Below are 27,602 nucleotides of genomic sequence, written 5' to 3'. Positions count from 1 at the left end.
CAGACGTCAGCCTTTTTGTAGACAGGCACCCACATCTGTTTTTCAGCACCCGAGGCAATGGTTCCTAAGCTTTCTGGACCAGTGGAGCTCCACCAGTCTCCCAGCATTTCTCGTGAGGTACCTGACATCAATATCAAAGCTCAGATTGAAGGGGTATTAGAACATTTCCAATCACCATTGGGTTGGCTGGTTACACAAGCCATCTCAGAACTGACCTAAATAACACAGGCAGCTCTTCTAGTGACAGTCAAGTTGGCCATGGTTTTCAAAGTTATGAAGCTTGGGCTACCTACGTTAATCTCTGAATGTGCAAAGGAGGATGTAAGCAGAGCCACCTAGATTTTAAAAATAACCTGGAACAACAGAGGTCTCTCCTCTAGCAAATGGGACCTACCGCTGTATCCCAGCCTGCACTGCTTTCTTGGACTCACTTTCACTGCAGCCAGTGGGAGACACCGAAGTCAACCAAGAGACATGTAGGTGCAAAGCAGATAAGGAGAGCAAGATACTTGATTTGGGACTTGTAGCTATAAAAAGGCAGCAAGAAAGAAATGAGCAATTCTGTTCCAGTGTTTTAATCACACGGCAATAAAATGTAAAAATTCCAAGTTCAAAGAAACAAAACCCATGTTCTTTTTGATTTAAATGTATGAGTTTCATCTGTTTGAGGCTCATGGCTGATCCTCCCACTGTAGTTACACAGCCCTTATCTGTGTAAATAACAGCGCCAGAATTGGGTCTATGATGGTTTTTAAAGACCATTCCTTGATTTAATTACCTTTTACTCTTGGGAAACCTGAATACTTTTGAGCCATATGAATCTGAAAAAAAATATCAGCTAATATCACATAGTAAAAGAAGTGAGAAGGGATACGAACCAAAACCACAAAACCTTACATCTTCTGACACTGGAAATTGCATTAACTTTTAACATGAGTGATCCCCGTAATTCAGTGGACTGAAAAGAATAATACACTTTCAATGATGTGAGAAAGCGGAAGGATATTCAAGCTTGAAAAGTAAATATTTTCCCGAGTTTACATTTAAAAAACTATTAAACTCTCAGTAAGAAGCAATTTTAAAAGATTTAAGGTTGAGAGGTACAATCCATTTTTTAAAGCTCTTTCACCTTTTTCAAGGAAAAGAAAAATAAGTATGCCTGTCCCACGTGCTCCTAAGGACTATATACTTCTTCCTAGTGTGCAGACCTAAACCTACACCTGCAAGCACAACCATACTCACCCTCAGAGGAAGAAGGGCAACTATGCTTCTGCTGCTGGCCTGACGGAGTGGAGCACAACTGAAGCAGGCCAGGGTTTTGATTTGAGGCTGGAATAGAACTTTTCAGTTTTTCATGATGTCTTCCTTTCCACAGCAAAATAATTTTCCTTTTGTAAGTACCACTGAAAATGAATGTTCAAGAAGTGATTGCCATCCCAGGCCCTGAAGATCCTATATGAAGTGTCTTTAGCAACCAGCAGGCCTAAGAGACCAGTGGCAATGATAATCAGAAGCAAGACCCGCTAGCTGTGTGAAGGGTGGATGGAAAGAGAAAACAGGTGGGGCACTTCCCCAGATTACCACCTCAAGGCACCCATCCCCATGCAGCTACCAGACTTGGTGGGGTTACTGGCAGTGTTCTGAAGGAATGCTGGCTTAGTGTCCTGGAAATACTGTGCATGGGACTCTGCTGGAAGATACAGCCCAGTCTGCACTCAAGTTGGTGGTAATCGTCACTCCACAGCTCATACTGACACTGCAGGGCTGACTCTACCACCTGCTGTCAGCAAACAGCCTGCAAGGTACATCAAATGCAAGAACACAGGGCAGCTGCATAACAAAGCACTGGGTCAAAGAACAAAACAAAACACAAAATTGGTTACTCCTGCAAAACCAGGCACTTAGAACCAGAGAAACAGCAGAATGAACACCGGCTCTGCTATGGAGGAAGACACACAGAAGAGACAGAGACACCCACTATTTTCCTATTGTGAAGGAAGCATTAGAGGGGAGCAGGAGTGCCAGGGTCTGTCCTGACTGTGCTGTACATCATCTCCAGATGGGCCAGATGCAATCCCAATGCAAGCACACACAAAAATACCAAGCTCAGTTCTCCTAAACAAACTGTGCTCTGCTACCTCTCATCTTTGCAGTGCCTAACCCTGCAAGCACCCAGCTCTTTTAGCACAGTTAGGTGACAAAAGGCCAAAACAAAGATTTGTCCCCACTGAGCTTCCCATGTGTCATGAATGCACTGTTTGAAAAAACAAAGGACTATTTTACTCCAGAATGAAGGAATCGGTGTTAATGGAAGAAAGTTTTTAGCTGAGATAAACATGTCAGCTCTGTTTTTAAAGTTTCTTCTGAACAGAAAGAATCATGTTTTTAAAGCTGCAGAAACTCATGTTGAACACAGTGAACGCTCAATGAATCCCCAGTATTTCCTAGCTATTCTGTGCTACTCTGTCTCTGCATGAATGCTGGGATTAGATATCTCTTAGTGAATGACAATTCTTACCAATACCTTCACACACACCAAAGGTGTGCTGCAGTGACTGTCCTCCTCCCATCCTTTGGCTCTCCTCTCAGACCTCAGGAGTAGGCAGTGCTTCCCAAAGGGTCAAATTCTGGAACCTCACCCGGACACCAGCAGTCTCTATTTGCTACAGCTCATTATCACTCCCTAGCATGGATGCAGTCTTCTTAAAAGAAGCATTATGCAGAGCACAGAGTAAGATAAGCTGTTAGTCTAGCAGTGAGACTGATGCAAAAACAGTAACGAGGCACTAATGAAAACTTAGTTATGGATCTGCCTTCAAATGAGAGTTACTCCACGTTACACATCTCAGCTGAAATATCTTTGCAGTTTTCATTTTGATCAATTCATTGTGGACTATTCTGTGTTGACTGTAATGCAGACAAATTAAAAATAAAAAGGGATTGGTGCTCCCTCTTTGCTTTGCATGTCTTTAATACAAGGGCAAATAGTCCAGTTCCAGCAATGCATGCCAATGGAAATTATCCTGCTGTAAGAAGTGTCAAGAACAAGCAGAGCTGCCTTTTGATTAAAAACAATAACAACAACAACAACAAAAAAACACAAAAAAACCAAACCACGCCCAAGGAAATGGAATCAAAACCAAGTCCAGCCTGTGCCTCTTAGCACAGATATACTATTTCATGGTAAAGCCTCTTTCCCCTTCTCAAATGCCTACCCTTCTCACTAACATTTAAAGTAATTAGGATTATCTTGGATGCCCACAGTAGGGCACATTCATTGTGCATTTTCAAATAGCATTAATTCTTGGCATTAGAAGCTCAGGATAAGAGGTAGAGATCTGAATGGAGATCTTTATTCAGCATGCTTTACTATGGATTATCTCATTCTTTTCCAGTTCATGCTTGTACTTTTAGCAACTAAAAAGGTGGGGCTATAACTTGATGTAATTAGAAACCAGAAGCTGAAGAAAATATCCTCTTGTTGAACTCCCTCACCCCTGCCTTTAAATTCTCTTACAATAACAAGAGAAAAATGAGACTTCCCACTTCTCACCCACCTCCAGCTGGTCAGGAAGGATGCAAGGAAGACATTCTGGAAGCACAGGTTTTGGGTTTTCACTTGAGGCTCCAAATCCTACCTCACAATTATATCAACCAATTACAAAGCAATTGCCATTAGAGCCTGCAGACAGAATATACATCAAAACAGTACTGACTGACCAACACTTTTTACTTCTACCAGTTTTACATTACATGGCTAACTTGACTGGACTAAGCCAGCGCCTGAGGCTAGGAAAGGCAGACTGCAGAGGAACCATCACAAAACACTCAGGAAGACCAGGTGTATGAAGATGAGTATCCTTGCTTTGAACTCATCTGAAGAGAATGTGCAAAACCCAGGTGGAAAAAGCTTGCTAGTGCCAAGCCCAGGTTGGCAGAATTTAGTGGTTACACACCTCCTGTGCAAGGTATTCACCAGAATTGCTCACTCTACCAGAGCCATGTCCCAGCAGGGTATGAATCAGTACAATCCCACGCAAAGCATCTAATCCTATATTCAACTCCAAAATTCCGATTGCTAGTTCCCTCCTTAAAGACATACAGTTTTAATGGTTTAATGTAGGGAATTGGTGCTTTGGAATACATGAAGGAAACCACATTCCAAGAACTGGCTATCTCAACATAAAGTAAACCTCTTCCACTCTAGATAATGGCTAAAACGTGCACTTATATAGAAGGCTGATTGGGTCATCTGTAAGTATAAACATTCTGTATGACTACACAACAGAACAACTATTTTCCCATAACAAAGGAGCAAAGATGAGGTCACAGACTGAGGTATTTCCAAACTAGTACTAATCCTCCAAAGAAAAGCCACTGTGACCAAAAAAAAACAAAAACAAAAACAAAAAAAAAAAACCAAAACAACAACAACAACAAAAAAAAAAAAACCTCATCTTTTTTCTCCATCCCTGCCATTCCTCACTTACTTAAAACCCTGTGTTGTCCTGTGCATCTATTTGTGCACTCACACTGGGAATTACACTAGAGAAATTATTCTACTGCAGAATACCCAGCTCCCTACATTTTGTATAGATACATATGCCTCTCCAGGCTGCAAGTCTATGCTATGACCATCTGCAGATCTGCTCTCAGAGATCCCAGCTTCCCTTAGACATTCATGGTCCCTAAGCATCACAGAACATGCTCTGCTGCTGGGCAAACTGAATGGTTTGCAAGGCTGTTCTCTAAAATGGACAATGCTTTGAGAGGAATTTATCTTGAAAAAAAAATACCAAATCATTTCAAGATTCAAGATTGGAGAATAGCCACACAAACATATGAGAAGGTATTAGTCTCTCAGAAAGGTGTAAAAAAACGTGGCTATGAGGGATGAAGGGATTTGGAGAACAGCATGGAACCTCACAGAAAAGCCATTTGCTTCGTCACTTTAACAAGGCTGTGACAAAGCTGGGACCTTTCATCTTTTTGTTCCTAGAGGTCACATACAATTCTACACACAACTGCGAAGAGCGATTCTCCAACAAAAAGATGCTGTTGATGTGTTACATTCAAAGGGCCAGCACAAGACAGAACAAGAGGGGAAAAAAGGGCTCTGAATCCACTTTCTTGACTGTTTTTTTCTCATTCCTGAAAGAACTAAGAATTGTATTCTAAAAATAAAACTGAAACATGCACCTATCAATCACTTTTATGAGAAACATACAGTTATTTTGCCAGAGGAAGGTACACATGCCCAAATATCCAATCTAGTGGTACTTCATTCCACCAGGACTAGCTTTGCACTGATCTGCCTTGCTGCAGTTAGGTGGTCAGCAACATCCTGGCCTCTACCACTCCAGGGCACAGCAGCCAGGCAGGGAACACAGAGCCCCCACCGCCCTTTTGCACAGCCACCTGCAAAGTCAGGTCGATGAAACCAACCACATTTCCTGAGAAGCCAGTCATGGGTGGGTTTTTTTTTGTGAATATTGAAGCAATCCACTTTGCAGATCTGGGTCAGTGCATGCTGGAGGAAATAGACAGTGACTTTCCCTTCTCACTCGTCCCTGCGTATCATGACAGCATATTTTGCCTTTGTTTTGCTTTGTGTACCTCTTTAAAGATTGTCTAAACAAGAAATTCACTGTTAATAACCATCTGTAGAAGTGTAAGGTGTCCTACCTAGAAAACACATTGCAATTTAGAGTAGTGTGGCAGGAAAATGTTTGTCTGAAGAGCAATGGTAATTTTAAGGGAAAAGTGCATTCCAGACTCGAGTTGTGTTATCAAGCAGCAGAATACATGGCAAGACAGAAGACAAGGCACAAGTTTCCTCCTTATGTAGCTATACTTAAGGAAGAAAACAGAAGCTTTAATAACCACTTATAGTTTCTTGGTGTCCTGTGCAGAAATCCAAATATAACACTGTTCTGTCTGTCTCCCAGCTCCTGGGTCAGAAAAGCTGTTAATCTTTACTGGCGTACCAGAAAAAAACAAACAAGAAGTCTATCACAGTTTGTGCAACATCAAGACTAGCCAAATAAATGTAAACTTTAATTCCGGTCACAGTTCTTTACACTTTTACTGATGCTGATGTCACTTTCAACCAATAAAACAAGGACAAACTCCATGCCAGCTGTCATCAGTCACGACACTCAAAGAGTAACCAAACAGCTAATAATGATGGCTTCAGCTCTTTCAGCCTTAATGACGTTCTTTACTCTAGAAAATACCAGCTCAGTTATGGCTTAATTATCTTTTTTGAATATGACTTGCAAGCTTTTGGAAATCAAGAGGTTACTAAATAATCAAAGAAAATGCTAAGTCCAATGAAAGTGATCTGCTATGGTAGACTCAATGGATTTTTCACTTGCCAAGAATAGATTTATTTTTAATGCTCTTATAATGTAATCTCCTCTGCTGGGAAGGGACAAAGAAGGACCTGCAACTTACACCATGCCAGCAAAAGCTGCAGGAGGTTTGCCACAGATTTCAGCATGACCAAGACTACACTCACATACAGCTGCACTCAAAACTGAGTAAAAGGGAAAAATGAAGGAGCCCTTACACGTACAGGTTAGAATTCAAGTGAATCTACAGTTTTAAAAGCCAAGGAGGCATTAAAGTGAATTAATATTACCATGGCATTACTATTTTTCAATGTTAACTTTAATATAAAAGCTAGTCAAGCAGATTTGCTGTCAAATGGTTCAACAAGTATTGGTTAAATTTGCAGCCAAAGAGGAGTATATGCATAAACAGAGTAAAAATGTTGCTACTTATTTGAAAGTGAGATTTATACACTCCGAAGTTTAGGAACCTTGTCACAATAAGTCACTCTACTTGAGAAAATAGGGACAAAAACTGAACACAAAGCATTCTTAAGGTAGTCAAATGAGTTAAATGAAGTTTCACACAACATTAGGCTTATGACAGACCCACTGCGTTATATTTATATTTATTTCCACCAACACAACAGCAGCATTAAATGCACACTGTGAAATGCCGGCGTGCAACAGAACCCTGGGCTGCTGAGGTGAGGGGCCTGCCCCAGCTGGCCATGCCAGCACTGCTGGAAGGCCTGCTCCGAGCCGTGCCACTGTGGGGACAAAACAGCTGAATGCAGCAAAATCTATCTGATGAAGACAGCTGTATCTTCCCAGCATGGCTGGTCCTCATCCAGAGCTCTCCTAAAGCAGCAGCCCAGGGCTCCAGGCCTGTCTACCTTCACAGGAGCTGACTGGGGTCCCTCAGGCCTCCTGGGGAAAGGAAGCCCTGCAGGGAGGCTGTGCAGAGGAACTCCCCCGCATGCTCTCCCCGAGGTCTTTCAGATTGGCTAGCTGGGCTGCAAGGATGCGGTGACAGAAGGACCTGCTCCAGGCTGCAGGGAAGGATGGGCTTTCAAGGTACCCAAAAATGCAGGTAAACGCAGATCAGCAGGTCCAGGTGCCTCCTGATCTAAGCTGGACAGTTCAGAGCAAGAAAGGTCAGAGCACAGCTGAGGAGGGATGAACTACTCCCAGACCAAGGGCCAACACACATTCCTCCTTCCTCACCTCTTTTTACAAGGGTTCAGTCTGTCACGTTAGTTCGGCTACCTCCTGCAGAAGCATCCACATAAAAGAACAGCAGACCCCTCTCAACAAGCCAGGGCTGCTTCCCTCATTTGCACAAATCTGCTTGCAGCATGTCTTGGGAAGTACTAGTGATACAATCCAACCAAATTAAAATCACTAGGCACACCTGCAACTCAGCAAAGAGCTGGGGCAAGGTGTGTATGACTGACTTGGTAGACACATTTTAATAAGCTACAACTTTCTATTTATCTAAGAGAGGGGAGAAAAAAAATGACGATAGTAAAGTCTTGATTTGTACTACTTAGGAGGTTTAAAATGATATTTAAGGGCATACAAATAGCCCAAATCTGGCTCAGACTGCAACCTATCAAAATGCGTTTTATATAGCCAAAAGCCAATACAAAAACCTGCTAAAGAACTGTGTGTAAACAGTTGTTTCAGAGTGGGAAAAGAAAATATTCTTTGCAGTGTCTGCAAGTGCTCTAAGACAGAACTTGAAAGGGAAAATGATTTATAAAGGAACAGGAGAGAGAGTTCATTGATTTTTCTTTTTCTTTCATGTCCAGAAAAGAAACAAAACTGGTGACAAAGTGGGCTAAAAGCACTCTTTTACCTCAGCAGCCTACTACATGATTAGTGGTATGCTTGGGATAAATAAACATGCTACCCACAGCATTTGGGATGCAAACTTACGAAGCTTAACTGATTTAACAGGCACTGTGGGACAAATACCAAGCACAGGGCATTGCAAAATACATTGTGAAATAATATAAATATTGTAAAGAATTACAGAAAAGCAGGAAATAAATTTGAAGATGTTAAACTAAATGAAATCACAATTTTTAGTTTTACTTCTAAATGTTAAATAGGTTTCTGCTCTTCCTGCACTACATTTCAAATTTAATCCTGGCAAAATGAAGTGCTCAATCATCAATTTACTACCAAAAGTGCTTCCTGCTTTACCACGAGGTTGGAATAGGTGATCTCTAGAAGTCTCTTCCAACCCCTACGATACTGTGATTCTGTAATCTCCACATCTGTTCAGAATTTTAAGATAAAACCTGTGGACAAGAACAAATGCCCTCCTCTGCCCCAGCTAGCCCCTTTCACACATTTGTGAAGCAAGCTGCACTTCTGCAGGTGACAAGATGTGCAGACTCTCTTGGTGCAGTGTGGGCTGTACTGCAGAGAGATACGAGGGAGCGCCTGGCATGTGCTTGGTGCAGCAGCAGCATGCTTAGGAAGCAAGAGCTGCACCAAGGCAGTGCAGCATCACCACCATGCAGCATCACTGTGCAGCAGTATCAAAGCACTGCATCACCGTCATGCAGCCATGCAGCCACTGGCAGACATCAGCAGGCAACGAGATTGCCTCAAGCCAACCTGACAAAAGTAGCGAGGACATTTCATGTCACCTTACCATACCAAGCGTGTTACGAGGGCAGTGGAAATGCTGACACCCACCTAATTGCAGTGGGAGTGCCCCTCCGGTCCCATCCGATGGTGCATCCTGAGAAGCAAAATGTGTTTGTGCTGCGATCTGATTTACAGGTGTGAACACAACCAGGAAAAGCAAACACTTTTATAGCACGCAAAACGAGTTCACTGCTTTTGCCACACAGTTTTAAAAGTCTGGTAGTTCTCATTTTTCATATGAAAAGCCACTTTGTCTAAATAATCCTTTTTGTGTTATGGCAGACTAACAAAATGTCACTTAAAAGGAAAAAGCAGCTGTAACATTTGCATGTCTGATTTACTGCAACAGGTCTGGAAGAAAAGAACGTAATTTATTACAACCTATTTAGCTCTGCAACAATTGCCCTTCAAAAACTGAAGGAGAGTAATGTAATTGAGCGTACATGCCTTCTTTGCTGCAGAAACCTCATACAGCCTCGGGCAAGAGCTAATACAGATGTAGTACAAGGCATTAAAAGAGTGCTGGATGCTGTAGCTAGCAATTATCCTGGTATTTAACCAAATCTATCGCTCATCAGGAAAGCGTTTAGTGCAGCAGTCGGAGCGAGACAGGCTGACACGGAGCACAGCTACTTAACTGTCCCCTCCAGCGATTACACTTTCTCAACCCGAGAGCCATGTCAAATTAAACAACTAGACATTGACTTTTCACTTCTATAAACGTTAAGCTATGATTGACAACTCCTGGATGCTACAAGGCAGTCATTATAATCAGCCAACGTACTGCTGGCTTATTTGTGATGTTTCGCCCCCTAGCCCCCCTACTCCCAGCAATTTCCTCCTGGAGTATTTTTACAGCGCGCTACAGGCATGTTTGCTTTGCTTCCTGCAGGGCCATTGTTAGAAACGCCACCCCCATCAGGAGACCTTAGTACGTGCACGGGAAAGCAACATAAAATTAAGTGACTTAACCCGGCACGCAGGATACTCTTTTCTTGGTCCAAGCCAGCATTTCTCCATTTAACTCAAATTTGGGGATGTCTGGACAGCAACGACCAACACAATCACTGCATAAAATACCACGAGCCCACCCGTTTTATGTGGCACCTTTCGAGAGTATTTTTCCAAATACTGGAAAGTGTCTTTAAATCTACCTACAAACTACTCCAGGTGAGAAATGAGGCAACCCACAGAAGTGGCAAATAAAATGACAGTCTGTACAAGAGTGTCCTGAATATGTATTACTGAGGGCCTCCACTACCCCGAGGCTATTACAGCTTCACTATGTCAAGCCACCACTTACCACAAATATCTGAAGTCTGCGGCTTAGCAAAGTTACTAGAAACTGAACGGGCACATAAAGCAGTCAAGGTTGTGAAGAAATACGTTTCTTTGATTTTGTATGCTACATTCTGGTGCTTGAAAACAGTACATTACAAGTGACAGCTTTACTCTACACCCCTCTATTTCAAACCACAAGAGTAACATAAAAGATGCCCAAACTTTCCCCTCTCAAAATAAAAGGAGAAAGTAAAAACAGTCGTAAATAATGCTCAACACCTCTAAACTTTCATTTCCACATCGTCTCTAAGAAACTTGCCGGGATCCTTTAAAGCCTCTGGCGCAGAAGCAGGTGAGATTAACACTGTATCACGAAACTAATTCTGAATATGAACAAGCTTCCAATGCTGCTTGTATGCCTGGAAGCCTACGGACCTACATGATTGGTGTATCCGAAGCTTTAGCCTCATGCTGTCTGCAGCAGGCCGAATGATAAACTTTATAGTTAAAAAAAAAAAAAAAAAAAAAAAAGCCTAACAAATCAACTGAGCAGAATTAGCAACGATAAACACATTTGTGGAAAATGTTCCCAGCTAGAAAGTACGATTTCACTGCAGAATGAGCACTCAATGGAAAAACAACTACAGAAGCTGAAAACAACTGAGGAGGACAGATGAAATACAGTCATCTTTTCTTTTTGATAGCGCCAACTGCAGTCCTACTCCTTTTTCCACTTCTGTACTATATTTAATACTCAACATAGATCCCAGATCTCTAAAATTAAACGTAACGGTATTTCAAACACACCACCTCTCCCTCTGGCCAAACTGCAACGCAGTAAAGCCAGAAGACTTCTGCCACAAGTCCAGAACGCGACACCTATGCTTCAAACGCAGAGGACAGACAGCCACAGCACACTAAAGACAGGGAAATTTAACTTAACTTCCAGATTTTGCAGTACAACAGTGAAATAACAATGTCACAGGGTGCACTCAAAAACTCCTTATCTCCCACCTTTCATTTCATTTCTTTTTAATCAGGTAACTGCCACCAAAGTACCTAACTCCCACTGAAGAAGGCTGCTGTCCTTGCCTGTAGGATAATCAACACTGTGTGCTTTCTAGTCCATGCGGCTGTTACTGTCTAACTCCACACGTCTCAGATGTCAAAAACAGCAGATTTGTCTCCAAAGACTCAGCAATTTACTCATATACAAAATGTCCCGTTTACTTTTTGCACCAACATCTTTCTCACGTAGCTGGACAAAACCACCTACTATCTTATTTCATTCTTTACCTTTTTCCCTTTCTTAGCAACCTTGTGCCAACACTTCAGATGAAGGGACTGGAATTAGTGGGAAGAACTACCATTTCAGCACACAGCCAAACATACTTCTGCTTTTCTCTATTTCCAAGTTTCTGGGTAAGTTCCCCCAAACTTCTTCCCAAGGTAGTGGGAGGAAATCACCAGCACAGCCCAGCAGCTCCATGCTGATGGTCCCCATCCAGCCACACAATCTCAGGAGCCACCTCCCTTGGCTGTCCCCGAGAGCACTACCTCATAGGAGCCCCATGCCTTTAAAATAACATAAATAATTAAAAAATATCAGAAAACTTCTCACTCTGAATACTCAACCAGCAACAATCCAACGATGTTGTTCCAAGAATGGTATTTTCAACAGTGTTTTTTGAAAAAAAAAAAAAAAAAGCCTGCTTTTATTCACTGAGTATTTTTACTCACTGAAAAGCTAAGCTGCAACACTTCTAAAAAATACTGAAGTACTTTTAAGAAATAGTATTAAAAAAAACAGACAGGGTCCTGTTGGAGTAATCTCTTAGTACATCTGCAGTGTTTGTACAGAGGACGTGTGCATAGCATGTGTGTATCCATATATTCATGTGTATATATATCTGTATCCATATATGCACCCACACACAGGTACAGGTATGTGTAGATTATATATATTATATATATAAAGCTAACTTTCAGTCCTCGGAAAACAAAAGCTATCCCCATATAACAGCCAAATTCCTACATAACTCAATTTCGACATCTCATCTGGTGTGAACTGCACTCATTCCTAGTGTAAACCCCAGCGTGCTCTGCAATGATATACTGTAATGTCACATCGCAATCTGGATTTACTATAAAGGGCTGCTGACGAGTTTCAGAGCAGTAAACATTGCTGCGAGGTGTATTTCACACTGAGCTGGTTTTTATGAAGAACACTTCACCGCCCAGCCACGGCACCCAGATGATGAATGGTGAAAGATGCATGACAAGCTTCATCATTGTTTGTAAATCTTAACTGTTCCTGCTCACTAACTCTGCAGGCAATTTTCAAAGACAGCGGCCGACAGAAGGACAGCACAGCTTTCCTGAAGGTTATTCAACTTGTACTTGGCCTAAGCTATGCCTGCGAGGAGCACTGGAAATAAACCCATTGGTAACACCCAGGCTTAGAATTAGAAGCGTTGGGTGGGCAGGCCAATGGCTGCCAAATTAAGAAGGTCCATCAAGTAGCCAGCCCCACTCGTTTAGGGCTGCACACATCCTGTGCAGACATCCCCTACACGGGACACGCAAACGTGCATTGGTGGCCATGCAGATGGAGCAAGGGGCAACCATGCCCACATCCCTTGTTCCTCCTGGTCCCCTCAGCCAGAGCCTCACCTCAGCCAGATAGCACTGCACATGGCCAGGAGACTACCAGGTGCCAGGAGACCATCAGCACACAGCGGCCATGGGGAAGCCCTCATCTTTCTCCCTAAAATCACTTCTGCACAGGACGAGTGCTATGGGCTGCAACAACCTCTTGCCAAGAGCCACAGTCTGGCTCATTGCCTCCCTCCATCCAGGCTGCTTTCAGGGACTTAGTAACTCTGATTTGCCTTTTTTTTTTTTTCCTTATTAAGAAATCAGTAGCAAAAATGTTTTTTGCTAAAGTTTCTCACAGTCTACAGAAAGGCTGCCAACAGAAGCCCCTTATACAAGCCAAAGAGTCTGCAGAATCTTATGTCATTGCTCTGATAAGCTGGCATGAAAGGCAAGATACTCTCTGCAAACCCTTGTGCACAGAATACACCACAGAATGTGGCCAAGTTCTCTCTTTTCTTATCCAGGGCTAAGATGATGCAGCTGCGTATGACAGCAAAGCAAAGAGCGGAGCAGTAACAGCTGTTTCACTGTAACAGCTACAAACCATGCCTTGGTAAGCACAGTGCTGTCACTGCCATTGCAGAACATCTTCACTTGTTTTGCCACTCCGTGGTGAAGTTTGTTTTACTATTAAAGATTTCCATGAATTTCTGTTCTTAGGGAACAAGTTCCATAATAAAACCAGAGCACCAAGCCCAAACCCCGTGGTACAGGTTTTTAGGACAGGATCCAGCATCCTTTGAGTGTGAAAAAAACAAACCACAGCCCCTGCAGCCACTTCCATAGTAGCATCTTCCCCACAGCGAGCAGCAGGGCTCATGAATCAAACCTGTAATTCTGCAACTGCACAACGACAAGTTGCTTTGCTGCATGATTGTTTTCTTTCTGTGTGATTTTGAGTGAGCAGAGCAGAAAGGTGTTTCAAGAAGAAATTACTAAAATGACCCTTTGAATCAAGAGTAAACTGAAGCAGAGTACAATGTAAGCAGATGCTTAAGTTCATTCCTTTCCACCGTTTTCCCTCTCTGTCAGTCGGACTTTACATACTTATTTCAATGTTGGTCAAATCTTCACCAATTCAATCTCATGACACAGTTTACAAAAAAGCTTAAACACATAGGAAAAAAAAAATGGATTGCTGGAGTTATATGCCTCACATTCTCAAATGTATTTTGAATGCTGCCGCACAGCTAATGAAACAACGAGGCATGAGTACAAATGTCACAAATCTGGGTTAGCAACTTGCTTGATTTAAAAAAAATATTTCCAATTCCAAGCTAAGTCCCAAATTCAGCTTCTTACTGAGAAAGAAAATGTCATGTTAAAACGTCATCACCCTAAAAATATCTGCAAAATGTTACAGCCTACCCCAAATCTGTTTTGATCTAATCAAAGAATAATAGCGTGTTGTCCAACTTTCACACAACTCTGCTCTTGCACCATACTGACACCAAATTCATTCCACAGACTATCCCTGCAACCCACGTTGTGTGAAAGCAGGCAGAAGTGTATAGACGTATAGCAGACTTACTTAGCAGAGATGTACATATACACCTATTTAATTATGTATCTATTTGTGTGTATTTCTGCACACATACACAGGTGGCCCCCAACATACTGTACCCTGCCCCTCTAAGAAAGCCACAGAACACTGGTGTGTTACAAGAGTCTGACACAAAAATGAGACTGCTGCAGGCAAGAAGAGCAGATAAGGTGTACGCAGTCAGAAATCTAAACAACGGCACAGAGAAGCAGTCCTAAGTGCCAGCCTTTCTAGCATCCTTGTAATGGGCACCTAAGGGAAGGTGAGCACAGAACAACCATCTGGGACTGTGAGCAGCAGCAATGAGAAAGCACAAAAAGGATGAAATAATGGAAGTGACTTGCTGACAAAAACAGATCTTCCAACTGACTGTTTGTGATCTGCAGGATTAGATTATTACCTCTTCCTTTCTTGTTTGGTATCAGTATTTACTTGTAAAAGATGGATGTAAGACAGATAGTAGCAAACAGTCTCAAGTTTCAGCAAACACTGCTTGTTCCTCATGCTTAAGGGATTGTACACTCTTGGACAAAGGTCAACTTTTAAGGCAAAGATCCACAAACAGATGCACAAGCATACACACAATACACACAAGCTAAATGCTACTGAACTGTATCCATTCTAGGAGCAAAATGATATGCTCCTCATATATTCTGCTGCTGAAGCCCCTCTGCATCCAGGATGCATTTCTACTGGTATTCTGCTATAGAGGTGTGCAGAAAAGGAACAGAAGTGGTATCCCTCAGACTTAGAAGGCCTGGAGCCTGTAGGACAGCAAGAGTCATTCTTCACTTACACAGACTTGTTCCAGACCAGACAGAGAAAAACTTGGGCTTTTTCTTATTGCTCTGCCTCACTTCTCCAAGCACTTTTCTGCCGTAGCTCTGCCAGTGCATCTTGTCAGCTGGCAGCAAATTTAACAGAGCAATTAAATGCAAGGGTATTTCCCCAGTCTCTGGAGCCATTTCTCAGCCATAGCAGATCAGCGTGCTTTGTTGCAGTGTGCTGCCTCCGTATTTCGAACATCCACTGAAAGCAGTACAAATGCAAGGACACTGGCTCAGGCCTTTTGCACACCAGGACTCCATGACTTCTCTGATACTAAAACCAGGTGCTGTCTGTGACTATGAATGTGACTCTTGCACAGAATTTCAAAGGCACAGATTCATGCAAGAATACTGTACTTCAGAAACCTCAAAAAGGGGCAAAACTTTAACACACTGCAACCTCACCTGAAAAGAGATATCGTAACCCAGGACCTCCCACATTTCTCATATGGCATTCCTTGCATTTCAACACTTCTTTTACTGAACTTTTTTGCTTAAGCAGGGAGACTATTTCTGCCATACCCTTGATTGTTTAACCACTGGAAGAGACTCCACAGAACTGCTCCATAATTTGGGTGGGCTTTTCCAACAGCTCATTGGTGTTCCCAGTAGAGCACCCAGCCACAAAGAAGCAGGAGTGTATTACAAAGACCCCGGAGAAGTCTCTGCCTTGCTCTTCAGTCACCATTCCTCAGTTTCTGCAACTGTAAAACCACTGAAGATAACAGTTATTTAGGTTTTAGGTAGGACTGACCCCTTGAAAAGCATCTGGAAAGTGTTTGAGCTGCTCTGCTGGCAAAAAAATAAAAAATAAAAAATAAAAAAAGAACAACTGTTAGTTGAAATGTTTTCCCCTAAAAAACACTGTTTGCTGATTTAAACAAGAATATTGACCTTTTCTATATCAAAACGAACACTTCATATGAGCTTTTTTTTTCATTTGTGTTTGGAAGGAGTTTCAGGCTCCTGCTTTATGTGGTTCCTGTTTTATGTTCAAGCTGCAAACACAGTCCTGCTTCAGTGCTGCCCTGCATGCTTCCAAGTATCCTGAAATGCTGTTGAGAAAACAAACATTCAACTCCATTCAGCAACTAGAGCAACATTTTAAATGCAAGCTACCTCCTTCACCATGTTTGCTAAATATTAACAAAGATGAGTTTGACTTCCGTGCTAACTTTAAGAGAATGCAACTGTTGTCAAATAAAAGGTGAGTGCAAATAAAATGATGTGTCTCCTCCAACATCCTTCTATTTAAATGTTGATTTTTTTTCTGCCACTGTCCCAGACCTGGAGAACACCTTCACACTGCTAAGCAAAGGCTCACCTTTATTCAGTGGAAATAGGATCCAGTGCTAGGCACCCAGTCAGGATCTAAGCATATGCCTCATGTTGTCTTAAATTAAGGTCTTGTGCAGGTATTTCACAAATCTAAGCACAGGACAGGCCTGATCCAAAGTCAGCTGAAGGTACCTGGCAATTCTGGGCACTGACCCAATCCTGAAAAAGCCCCACCAAAACCAAAACCAAAACCAAAACCAAAACTAAAACCAACTGCTTCATAGAAATCAATGTGATCAAGGCAGTCGGCTCTTAGAAGTTGAATACCCTTTCATGCCTGCTGTATATACATTCTCATTCCTCTACTTCTTGTACAAATAGCTCTCAGCTTGGCTTGCCAAGAAAAGGCTTGCTTTAAAGCATGCTTTAAAGTTTTTTTACCAGTCTTTTACAGAGACTGGTAAAAACCATTCATACATCTTCTTCTCTAACTACTCATTCTAAAAAATTAGCCAGATAGCAGGAAAAAAAAAGGAAAATATTGGAAAGTAGAGTAAAAAATTCCTCTTTATCTAGAATTATTCCATACATTTTATAACCTTGTGATCTAAGAGAGCCTTCCAGAAACATCCTTCTGTCATTTGTCACTGGTTTCTCTAATTTCTTCTCCTCCTTTTTTTCCAGTTTGCAGAAGGGTAGCAGCTGTGCTGGTTGGAAGCAAAGCCATTTTACTTAGAACACGTTCAAATTGCAAAGCAGTTGAGTGATGGTGTTTTGCCATTCAGCAAATGTCAGCCCATTATGATATGCAACACTCTGCAACATGGTATGACCTCATGTACAAATGTCAAGAGCTTACTGAGAATTTTGCATCATTCATAAAAATAAAGAAAGTGTAGATCAGTGGTCCACTAGCTCATCCCTCCTCCCTTTCAACATAACTAAAAAGACAGTTAACTTAGTAGAACAAAATTAATGGAATGGTCTGACTAAAATACTGAGACAACATATGGACTGGCAAAACCTTTATAAAGTTACAACTCAAGTTGTGGGTAATAGACTGCATGTATTCTAAGACAATCTCTGATCTGTGGCTGGGAATTTAATAACCATTTGTGTTGCAGAGACTAGTTTCAGAAGTTTTAAAAATGTGGCTGCAAAATTAATTTTTTGATTTTGACCTGTTGATTTATCATATGTATTATTACATTCCCGTAAAGTTTCTATGGGAACAGATCTTATTAAAAAATAGTTTTGAGCTTGCTGCAAGAGCTATTAAGTGAAGTTTTACAGTCTGTATTATACAATGTGTAAGAATAGATGCTCCTAATATTACAGTCTGGACCTAAAATCTATGTATATGGATTCATAGAAAGAAAACATGGCTCTGAGCATGGTCACCATTTCAACCACAGAAAAGAAAAGAGTAAAATATGAGTTGCTCATTTAAAACATGCTCTAGAGTTGTCTTTAAAAAGTAGCAATCACTAACCCTGTAGAAGGTTCATATAAAGCAGTCAGGCATTGTACAGAAAGACCAGTCCAGCAATAAATGGAGAAATGCTAAGAGTGTGCCTTCTAAATGGGACAACATGTGCAGCATGGATAGTCAGTACTCTGGGGGATCTGCCACTCACAGCCTGCTGGCTGACTCAGCATCCACACAAATGATAATGAAGAGGCAAAAAGCCTCACACTTCTCTGAGGGCTGTGAAAAGCACTAGAGGGATACCCTGGAAGTGTAAATCATTGACTAACAGCGTGAGAATATTATGTTATTTGTGGAGGGAAAAAGTAAAAGCAGTCATTTCCTCCAAGAATGGGCATAATGAAAGAGAGGATGCCTCTAAGAAGCCTATGAAACAGGTATGGTCCTACTCACACACTCAACTTTCTCACAAAAAATATTTGTGCCTCTTTCACCCACTACCTCCCTGCTATGGAAAAACACTTCTTCAGAGTCTGGAAAATGCTGTTTGATCTCAGTAAATTACATCTCACTGCTTGTCGGCTTCTGATTGATGGTGTAACTTAGGGAACAATATCTGTGTGGGGAATATTGTCTGGAGAAGCAGTCAAGGATTATTGAAAATACAGTATTTATGCAGTTTAAAAATCAGTGGTACATTACGCACAACTTTTTTCTAGAGTGATGAAAAATTACTGAAGTGCATTTGGGAACAAAGGGTATAAGGTCTTTTGTCTATTTGTAAGAACACTCGACTGGTAAGACTTCTTAGTGAGTTAGTAGTGATGGATGCAAGAAAAAGTGTCAACTGCAGTTGAGCATAAAGCCAAATGCTTCTTTGGCCAATCAGCAGAAAGAAAGACGTCATTGCTCAATGGTGGTCAGAGAAGGGGGAAGAAAATAAAACTGAAGAAAAGAGAACGAAAATGAACCAAGGATCACTGATTTCTCTAAGCCATTTAGAACTACTGGAAAAGGAGAAAAAAGCCTAAGGTTTTATCAAACCATGTGTTGTTTCTCCATTTATCTGATACGTCATATTTAGTTGGTAGACTTTCAGAAAACAGCCACTCTGAAACAGCAGCCACCTCTTCCGCATAAATCACCCCAGAGTTACTGAATTCAAGGGCTCAATGCTCATTTACACCAGCCACAAATATGACTTAAATACACTTCATCTTCCAAAACTCTCAGTCTTTAAGGAGACAACCACAACGAAGTTTTTCATCACAAATCAAACGCAGCAGACACCAGAATATCAGCAACAAAAAGGTCATGACTGATAACAGTTAAGGGACCGAAGTAACATGTCTCCTTTCATCAGACATTAAGAAAGGGTCCGCACACGTGTGTCAAGAGAAGATTCATACTCTGAGGGTTGTGAGGCACCGACACAGGCTGCTCAGAGAAGCTGTGGATGCCACATCCCTGGAGGTGTCCAAATTGAGGTTGGATGGGCCCCTGGGCAGTCTCTTCTGGTGAGTGGCAGCCCTACCCATGGAAGAGGGTTGGAACTAGATGATCTTTAAGGTCCCTACCACCCTAAACTATTCTGTAATTCTATGATAAGGTTATCTTCAACATATAAGTGCATCAAAGAAGCAAATGGGCCTGGATGCTGTTGTCAGTGCTGTCATTCCATACAGAGGATAAACACCACAAAAATTCATCAGGTAAGAATGAAACCAAAGGAAATGCTTCCCACAGACCACATAAAATTAAACTGCCAAATTCATTGTTACAGAGAGACAAAAAGCATGAAAAAGCATCTGGAAGGATTAGTTCGATTCATGGAGTGGAGGTCCAAGCAGATAACTGAAAATTATAGTTCAGAAACAATCAACTCAAGACATCTTCAAATGCTGCAGCAAAGAGAATTTTGGACATAAGAAGTAGACTCACTTGACTCTTCCTGTTTTTCTTCTTCTCTCTCTATTATCCCTTACCAGCCCGCTCCAGAGAGAAGGGAGCAGCTACATGGAGCTTGGTCTGCTCCAGCAGGACCATTTCATTGCTTATGTTTGTATTCTGCCTACTGAAGGAGCATGAGAACAAGGAAGCAAGAGAAATGTTGTCAGAAAACCACAGTGTAAATTCACCAACTCTTCCCTAGAAATTAATGCAGATGATAATAATCTCTGAGATAGCCAGCAACACTGGATGTGAAAACATATTTATCTGTAATAGTTTCAAGTGAAGCACTATGATGTCACAAGTTTGAAAGCAAACATAGAGGTGAGTCTGTAAAGGGTGTAATGACATTGCTGGGATACAAGAATAGCTTCTGCATGTGGTTCAGAAGGAAGAGAACAACAGAGGCTCAGTAGGGGCTTGTGGATCCAGGAGGAGAAATTATGAACACAGTTTCTGAGAAGAAAAGAAAGACAACTGGAACATCTTTCTTTTGAAATAGCCATGTGAAGAGCACAGACTGGAGCCATCTCTACAGGCCTGTCATACAAATTGGAGGAATGTACACAGAATGTACATCAACTAACTGCTCTACACTATAAGACTTCTGAAATACAAGCTTGCCTCACCATACAGAAACAGTCCCAATTTACCATCACCCTCCACATATAAACCAGCTCCTGCAGACTCTGTGGCACCTTCTGACACCTACTTTCCTTCCCACTACCCACCCACATTTTATGGATGCCTATGCCATGTCAAATTGGTACCTGAAGCCCCAGTAGATGCACCTACCTCTCGCTTTCGACTCTGAGTAGGAGGGGGTGTCCTCCGAGGCCAGTATCTGTGTGACGCAGGTGGGACTGCCAACCCCCTGGCCCAGGTATGAGGTGGGCGGGTAGTAGGAGCACATCCGGTACTGGGAGCTCATGGCATGGCGGTTCTCCATCCCTTTCATCTGTAGAGACAGAATTGCAAAAGCTGCTCATGAAAGCTGAGCCTCAGTGCTGTGTCCACACCCTCTTCCCCATGGGCACACATCTTTGAAGGAGGCGATCACGGGGACTGCAGAAGCCAAGTCCCTACACACTGACCTTAGATTTCTGCTGTGTGTCAATGCCCAATGCCACCCAGCTCCAGGGAAGATGACCCAGTCCTATAAGAGATCTAGCAGCAGCAAAGCCAGCATGCGGACCTTACCTCAGTTAAAACTGCATCTGGTACATGGACACATAACACCACAGTGAGCTTCCTCACAAGTCCTCCACTTACAGCACTAACAGGGCCACAGGAAGCTTTCCAAACCCTTCAGTTACATGCACTGACTAGTGTAGAGGAGGGGAGGAGTCTGCTCAGCCCTTGCAGTCCCAAGGAGATGGACTGACCCCACATCAGTCACACTCCTCCACCAGGAGCCCACAGGACAGCTGAGGACAGTTCTGCTGACTGACTTGTACGAGACACACCCAACTGAATCACAGCACTATGCACACACAACCACACTGCTTTCCTTAAAATTCAGTGAGATAGAGAGCTATTTTCTCTGCTTACACAGTGAAACCAAGTGGTGGGCAGCCTACAGAGCACATCTGTGGCAAAGCCATAACAGGACAGAAGCCACCGTGCTGGCTGTATCAGCCCAGAGTCTGTCCATGACCGGACAAGCCCTCCTCCTTCCGAGATTGGGCAGTCAAGTCATCAGCACTCAGAAAACAAACCTTACTCCAGCACCCTGAAATGATCTGAAGTGATCTCCATGAAGAGGTGGCAGTGCTTTTACTTTGTTTTACAAAAGACCTACCGTATATAATTATTTGTTCCAAAACTTTACAATGTAATGTGGCTACATAATGCTCAAAAAAACAAAAGTAGACGAGTTTTTCACAAGACGATGATTCTCATGAGGAAAGTTGGTGTTAGTTAGTGATTATATCTCCCTAAGTTTGATAATTAGTTTGATAGTGATTATATCTCCCTAAGTTTTCTGAGTAGTGAATGACCGTAAGATGGGAAGTTTTCTATCAGGCACAAAGGCAGCAATGCCAACAGTAAGGTATGTCAACTATGCTGTAAGATGGCACTTCTACAAGGCAAAGTCCTCTCAGCCTGCATTTCTACACACAGTCCTACTGCCCTTGCTGGGACAGAACCATGGGCAGCATCCCATTCTCAACATGTTCACCTCCCCCTCCTGCACATTTACATACATACAGCTAAAAAAAAGGTCACCTGATGGAGATGGTGGTATCTTAGCTGTAACAAAATGGAAGGATGGCTCCCTGGCACAGAAACCATCACATACTTGCTTGTATTTTCTGTAGAGCATATGCAATGACCTGTTTCCTTTCAAACCTTTTTTTCTGGATTTTTCTCCATTTCTTAAAAAAACAACTCACCTAAAACCTCTGGATTCAATGAATTATTACTACTATTATTATTAGTGTGTGGTAGCTGGCTAGCAAGAGACATGTTTTATAATCTTATTACCCACACCAAGTCTATGAACCACAGTCCGACCGACAGTCAGAAGCTTGGCTCTGCAAAGAATATACTTGTGTATTAACCACTGAAGAAAATCTAAAAGCTTTTGGTTTTGTTTTATTAAACTGTTTAGAATACACACCACAGTAAATCTGAACCATAAGGTTTCCTTTTTATAGTGCTTAGCAGTTCTATTCTACAGTAACAATAAAAAAACAACCAGTCATAAAAATTCTTAACCTTAGTGCTGCATTAAAAAAAAAGGGGGTTTAGGAGATGATTACCCAGTGAGAAGGGACACTCGATCTGTGTTAACTCCAGCAGCTCTGCTGAGTCCTTGCACTTTTTTTGAGTGCTACAGCCAGAAAGAGAGTTAAAAAGGACCCAGAGGAGGCCAGTGGCTATGTGGGTCATTTCTAATTCAGGACAGTGCAACATTCCAAGGGCTGGATCTGGGTGCCCTGACAGGTACTGCTCCACAGGTCACTTCCTGAGAGAACACCAGGGTTTTGGCTCCAGGTCATGCGTGGATGACAGAAGGTGATGCCTTGCCCTCTGGCATCTCCTTCTGACTTCGTCACTGCCTCCCATGAGGTCAAAACAGGCAAGGGCTTGCATGGTCCCATGAACCACTCTGGTCTGTGTTATCATCTGCTACACACCATGATAACAAGGGGTGCTTCTGGATGTGAAAGGCCACAACACAAATTCTGCATACTCTGCCTTCCAAGCAGACACCTTTCATCAAGCAACCTCATGTCCTCCCACCCACTCCCTCATCCCCTGTGACAAGCCTGGCAGCTACACCCATGGCTACCCACAGTGCCTGACCTCACAGCACTACTCTCTCTGCCCTTGGGACCTGTAGAACTGCATCCAAGTGTGAGGTTCTCAGCACAAGAATGACTCAGAGCTGTTGGACTGGGTCCAGAAGAAGGACACAAAGATGATCAGAGGGCCGGTGCACCACTCCTGCAAAGACAAGCTGACAGAGCTGGGTTTGTTCAGCATGGAGAATGCTCAAGGGAGACCTCACTGCAGCCCTCCTATGCTTGAAGGGAGCTTATAAAGAGAGTGGAGACAGACATTTTACACAGTCTGATAGTGATAGGGTAAGAGGGAGTGGTGTTAAACTAAAAGAGGGGCGATTTCGGTTAGACATTAGGAAGAAATTTTTTACTGGGGTGGTGAGGTTCTGTAACACATTGCCCATCCCTGCCTCATCCCTGGACGTGTTCAAGGCCAGGTCGGACGGGGCCCTGGGCAGTCTGGTGGGTGGCAACCCTGCCTATCTCCTCTACCTAGCACATCTCTCCAGCACCACACCACTCATGCCTTGCCCCAGCCGCAAGATGAAGAGCTGATTCACCTCACTGACTTCAGGGGGAGGCACATATCCTCTAAGAAGCACACCTGGCTCAATCATCATTTACAAGTTCCCTTGAATGGTACAACACAGTGTACTTTCAGTAACTTATTAATGGACGTATGCAAGCAGCAATGATACACTTATAACCTATGAACAAATAAACAGGGCCTTATAAAAAGAATGTACATAGTAGAAATTCCTTCTCTGTCTGTTTGCAGAATCAGCATGGGGAAACAAGAAGCATCAGCTTGTCCAGCTGGAAGCATAACTCATCCATCACTGAGCACAACAGCTAGTATCCAACAGTGATGCAGCACGTATCAAAAGCCTGAGGAGTATGAAGAGGGTGCCCCTGCAATGGTTCAGGACAATCCAGAGAGTCCGGCAAAAAAATCTTCTGAACAGCTGGTGGGAGAGCAGGATGCTCCTCCCAGGTTCCTAGCAGCATCTGCACAACCTCTGAACATCTTCCTTGTGCAGTAGTAACCACCAGGAATAAGCGAAGATGGTGGTGGACAGAAAGAAGTGAGGCTGGGACAGCTGATGGCTTGCTTCTTCTTCCAGCCCTGGTAGCAAGAAAATGGCCTACTCTTCCTAGATCACTGATCCCAGACAGATTAACCTATGGACAATTCTTTATTTGTGGAAGCTGCCAGCTGCAACCACCTTGCAAGCAAGCCAGTGATACAACTAGTATGACCTGAATATCTTGCAACTGATCCTGTCTACGGGCATTATTCTCAAGATGAAAAAGTATGAGAGATGCTAATCCTGGGTGACAAACAGTGCAAAGTATTCAGAACAACAAAAGAGGTCACAGACTACCACTGTCATTTGGATGAGCTCTGTAAAATAAATTGGCCCATGCTTTCCGGTATCTGCTTCACCCATGACTCATCAACAGCTAAGTTAGAACAAAAACAAAAATTATTGAAACACCACAGGAACTCTGTTAAGAGTTTGCACAATTTCCTCTGTGGTCTTAAAATTAAAGACAATTTTTTTTAAGGGGGCACAGAATTGCATTTTGCATTTATTTTGAGTTATTTGCAAACAGAATCACAAGTCAATTTTTAGTGTGAGATGAAAAGGCAGCTGCTGGGGAGTGGAGCAGAAAGCCAGATGTCAAGGACTTCTGCTTCATCACCTGCTGGCTGTGTGACCTTGGGCAGGACAACAGTTCCGTGCCTCAGTTTCCCAAACTGTGAAGCAGAGTGTCACTGCTTTCCCACCTGTAATGCTACTGCCCATGAGCCAACCCCTTGCAAACGTGGCTGCACTCAGACTGCTCAAGGTAGTTTTGTTTCATTCCTAAAACCAACTAAGCACATTTTACAGCATGAGGAAAAAGAGACTATGACATTCTGTCCTGACTTCCTTTGATTCTAGCATAGAAAATACAAGAGACATCTATATCTGTCCCTCCTTGATAGACAAACCTAATTAACCTTTGCTATTCTGTTCCAACCTATTCTTTGAGACAAAGGCAGTGACCCATAAACAATATGTTACCATCAGAATCTCAACTGCTGTGACATCTAGAGATATAGCCCTATCAGCAGTATCGGAAAACAAACTGCTTAGATTAGCTCCTCCAAGAAATATGGATTACATTCATGTCACACATGAGCTGTCAGAAACATTAGGATACTTTTAGCATAAATCTATACTGTGAAGGGTATGTTATGAATACAGTATATAATACACCGCTTATGCATAAAACCAGGATTGCATTGGGTGACTTGTGCAATGTATGTGTATGCACAAAAACACATATTTACACATTTTACATGTATTTCTGGAGAGCTTTTCTGCACAGTTCTGAAAGAAGGCCAGGCTTATTGGAGGGAAAAACTGAGCCAGAAACAGGTTGTGGAAGTTGAAAAGAGCAATCTTCCTTACAAGATAAGTAGCTATTGTTAGAGTTTGGATTGCTAGTTGCTCTTTCACGGACACATTTCTTTGGACTTAGCAAAAAAGAGTTTTGCATGTCTGCTTCTTCTTAAGAAATCCTTAAAAACTGTTCTTTAATTCAGCCATGTGAATTATTTTACTTCCAAGTAATAACAATATTAGAGAACGTATTAAAATTTCTCAGTGTGACTCTCACTGTGTTTTTCATAGTTTTGCTCTGAACTGTTTTAAAGAAAGAATTAAAAGAGGTTCTGGAAGTGAAAATGCTGATTTGACAAAGTGCATTAAAAAAAGACAACAACAACAACAACAAAAAAGAAATCAAGCAAAAAGCTTCTGCATTAAACAAGCTATATTAAATTCTGAAATTTGTCCAAAACCTTTTTGGCCAAACTTAAGCCTTGCCTGAAGTAGGAATAACAGGAGTAATTACCAGAGTAACACAAGAAAGTCCTGATGTGGTGTCCAGGTGTGGGGGGCACACTCAGCACCTTGCAGATCTTTAGTGGTCTGGCTGCAGGAACCAGCAAGGTTTCAACAGTTTTTAGGGGGGACACCCATGCACAGAGAGTCACAATTATCCTTATGTTGTGGGTCACATGCCACCAGGGTCACTGCCACCTTAGAGAACTTAAATCTGATTTGACTGACATTTTGCCATCCAGTTTTTTGCTTTGTTTCTGTGGCTAAAAAGCAGACTGCAGCCACCTCAGCTTTTTCCAGTTACAGTCCCTTTGCAGGTCAACAGACCAGTGCAGAAGTGTCAGCTTCTCCATATCAATACACTGACTTGCAATACTCATGTTAGGGAAATCATTTAACTCATTTAATTTAATTGGACTGAACGTGCATAAATTCCTGTTGTAATGAACAATAATTAGAGATATGTGGCAGGGTCCAGCTGTCCACAGAGAAGGAGAGGGAAAGGACACAGACAGTAACCACATCTGCTACACTTCTCACACCTAAGCCTGTGCTTTCTTAAGATGCAACACCAAGTATATTCAATCACCTGCTTTAGAGCTGGGAGAAGCAGCGGAACGTGACCGAAGGGTTACAGCTGAAGCTACCATCTTCATTACATTTATCAAATCATCATGGATACAACTTCTGGCGTAATTATATACAAATAAATAAAAGCCACACAGAAATATCTCAAAAATGTACCTCTCTATAAATCCACTGAAGTACACGAGCCTCTCTGCAAAGAACAAAGACTAATGAAATTTGACATTAATCTACATTAAAGATTCAGTGATTCACTTTATTTGCCAAGGCTCAATGATGCATTAATCCCCATCCCTTCCCACACACGCTCACACGTTTCCTCCCTGACTTCTCTCCCTTGCTCCTTAAATTCTCCAACAGGAGACAGCCAGGCTGCTCAAGGCCTGCGTGCACCCAGAAGTTACATTACTTTAAGTATGCAATTCTCCTTGCGGCTGCAGCTGTCTCAGGACAAGTGAGCATCTGCCAGCTTATGTGGTGGGGGTCTCGTCCATACTGCTCGAGCCCTTTCAGCAAGCACAGAGCTGGCTTGTGCCTATACACATCTACTACAGCCCAGTAAGCTGCATGGCAGGCATTGTGCAGCTACTATTTGGGTAAAGGAGGAAAAAACAAAAAGCTTAACCAGAGCAGTCAGCACCACGAACTACACAGAGCAGACCTGTAACTGGAACAGATTAAGAAAACTTTTATACCCCAAAACAAACCTATCAGTACAGGCAGTCCAGCAAAAATGCTCATGTAGACATAGCTATGTGTTTTCTCTACGGAGGAGCAGCCTGCGTACGTCTGCCAGCAAGCCCCTCCAAGGTGTAAACAAGGTTTATTTCTCTTCATAGTCTGTGCTTTGAGACTTTCTGAAACCCCT

The 27,602-nt window shown here is 42.4% G+C and overlaps 1 protein-coding gene across 2 annotated transcripts in view; it reads right to left on the bottom strand.

Moving 5' to 3' along the window:
• The window catches only part of DMRT1 (doublesex and mab-3 related transcription factor 1), a 55,678-nt gene that overhangs the window by 3,193 nt on the left and 24,883 nt on the right, over window positions 1-27,602 (bottom strand). For both annotated transcript variants that reach the window (XM_040655644.2, NM_001101831.3), the window contains exon 4: window positions 20,758-20,920. In XM_040655644.2, the coding sequence (XP_040511578.1) occupies window positions 20,758-20,920 (163 nt within the window). The remainder of the gene's footprint in view (window positions 1-20,757; window positions 20,921-27,602) is intronic.

The sequence above is a fragment of the Gallus gallus genome, chromosome Z, assembly GCF_016699485.2.
Source record: "Gallus gallus isolate bGalGal1 chromosome Z, bGalGal1.mat.broiler.GRCg7b, whole genome shotgun sequence".
NCBI lineage: Eukaryota > Metazoa > Chordata > Aves > Galliformes > Phasianidae > Gallus > Gallus gallus.
The sequence above is the reverse complement of the archived record's forward strand: the minus strand, read 5'-3'. Positions and strand labels throughout refer to the sequence as shown.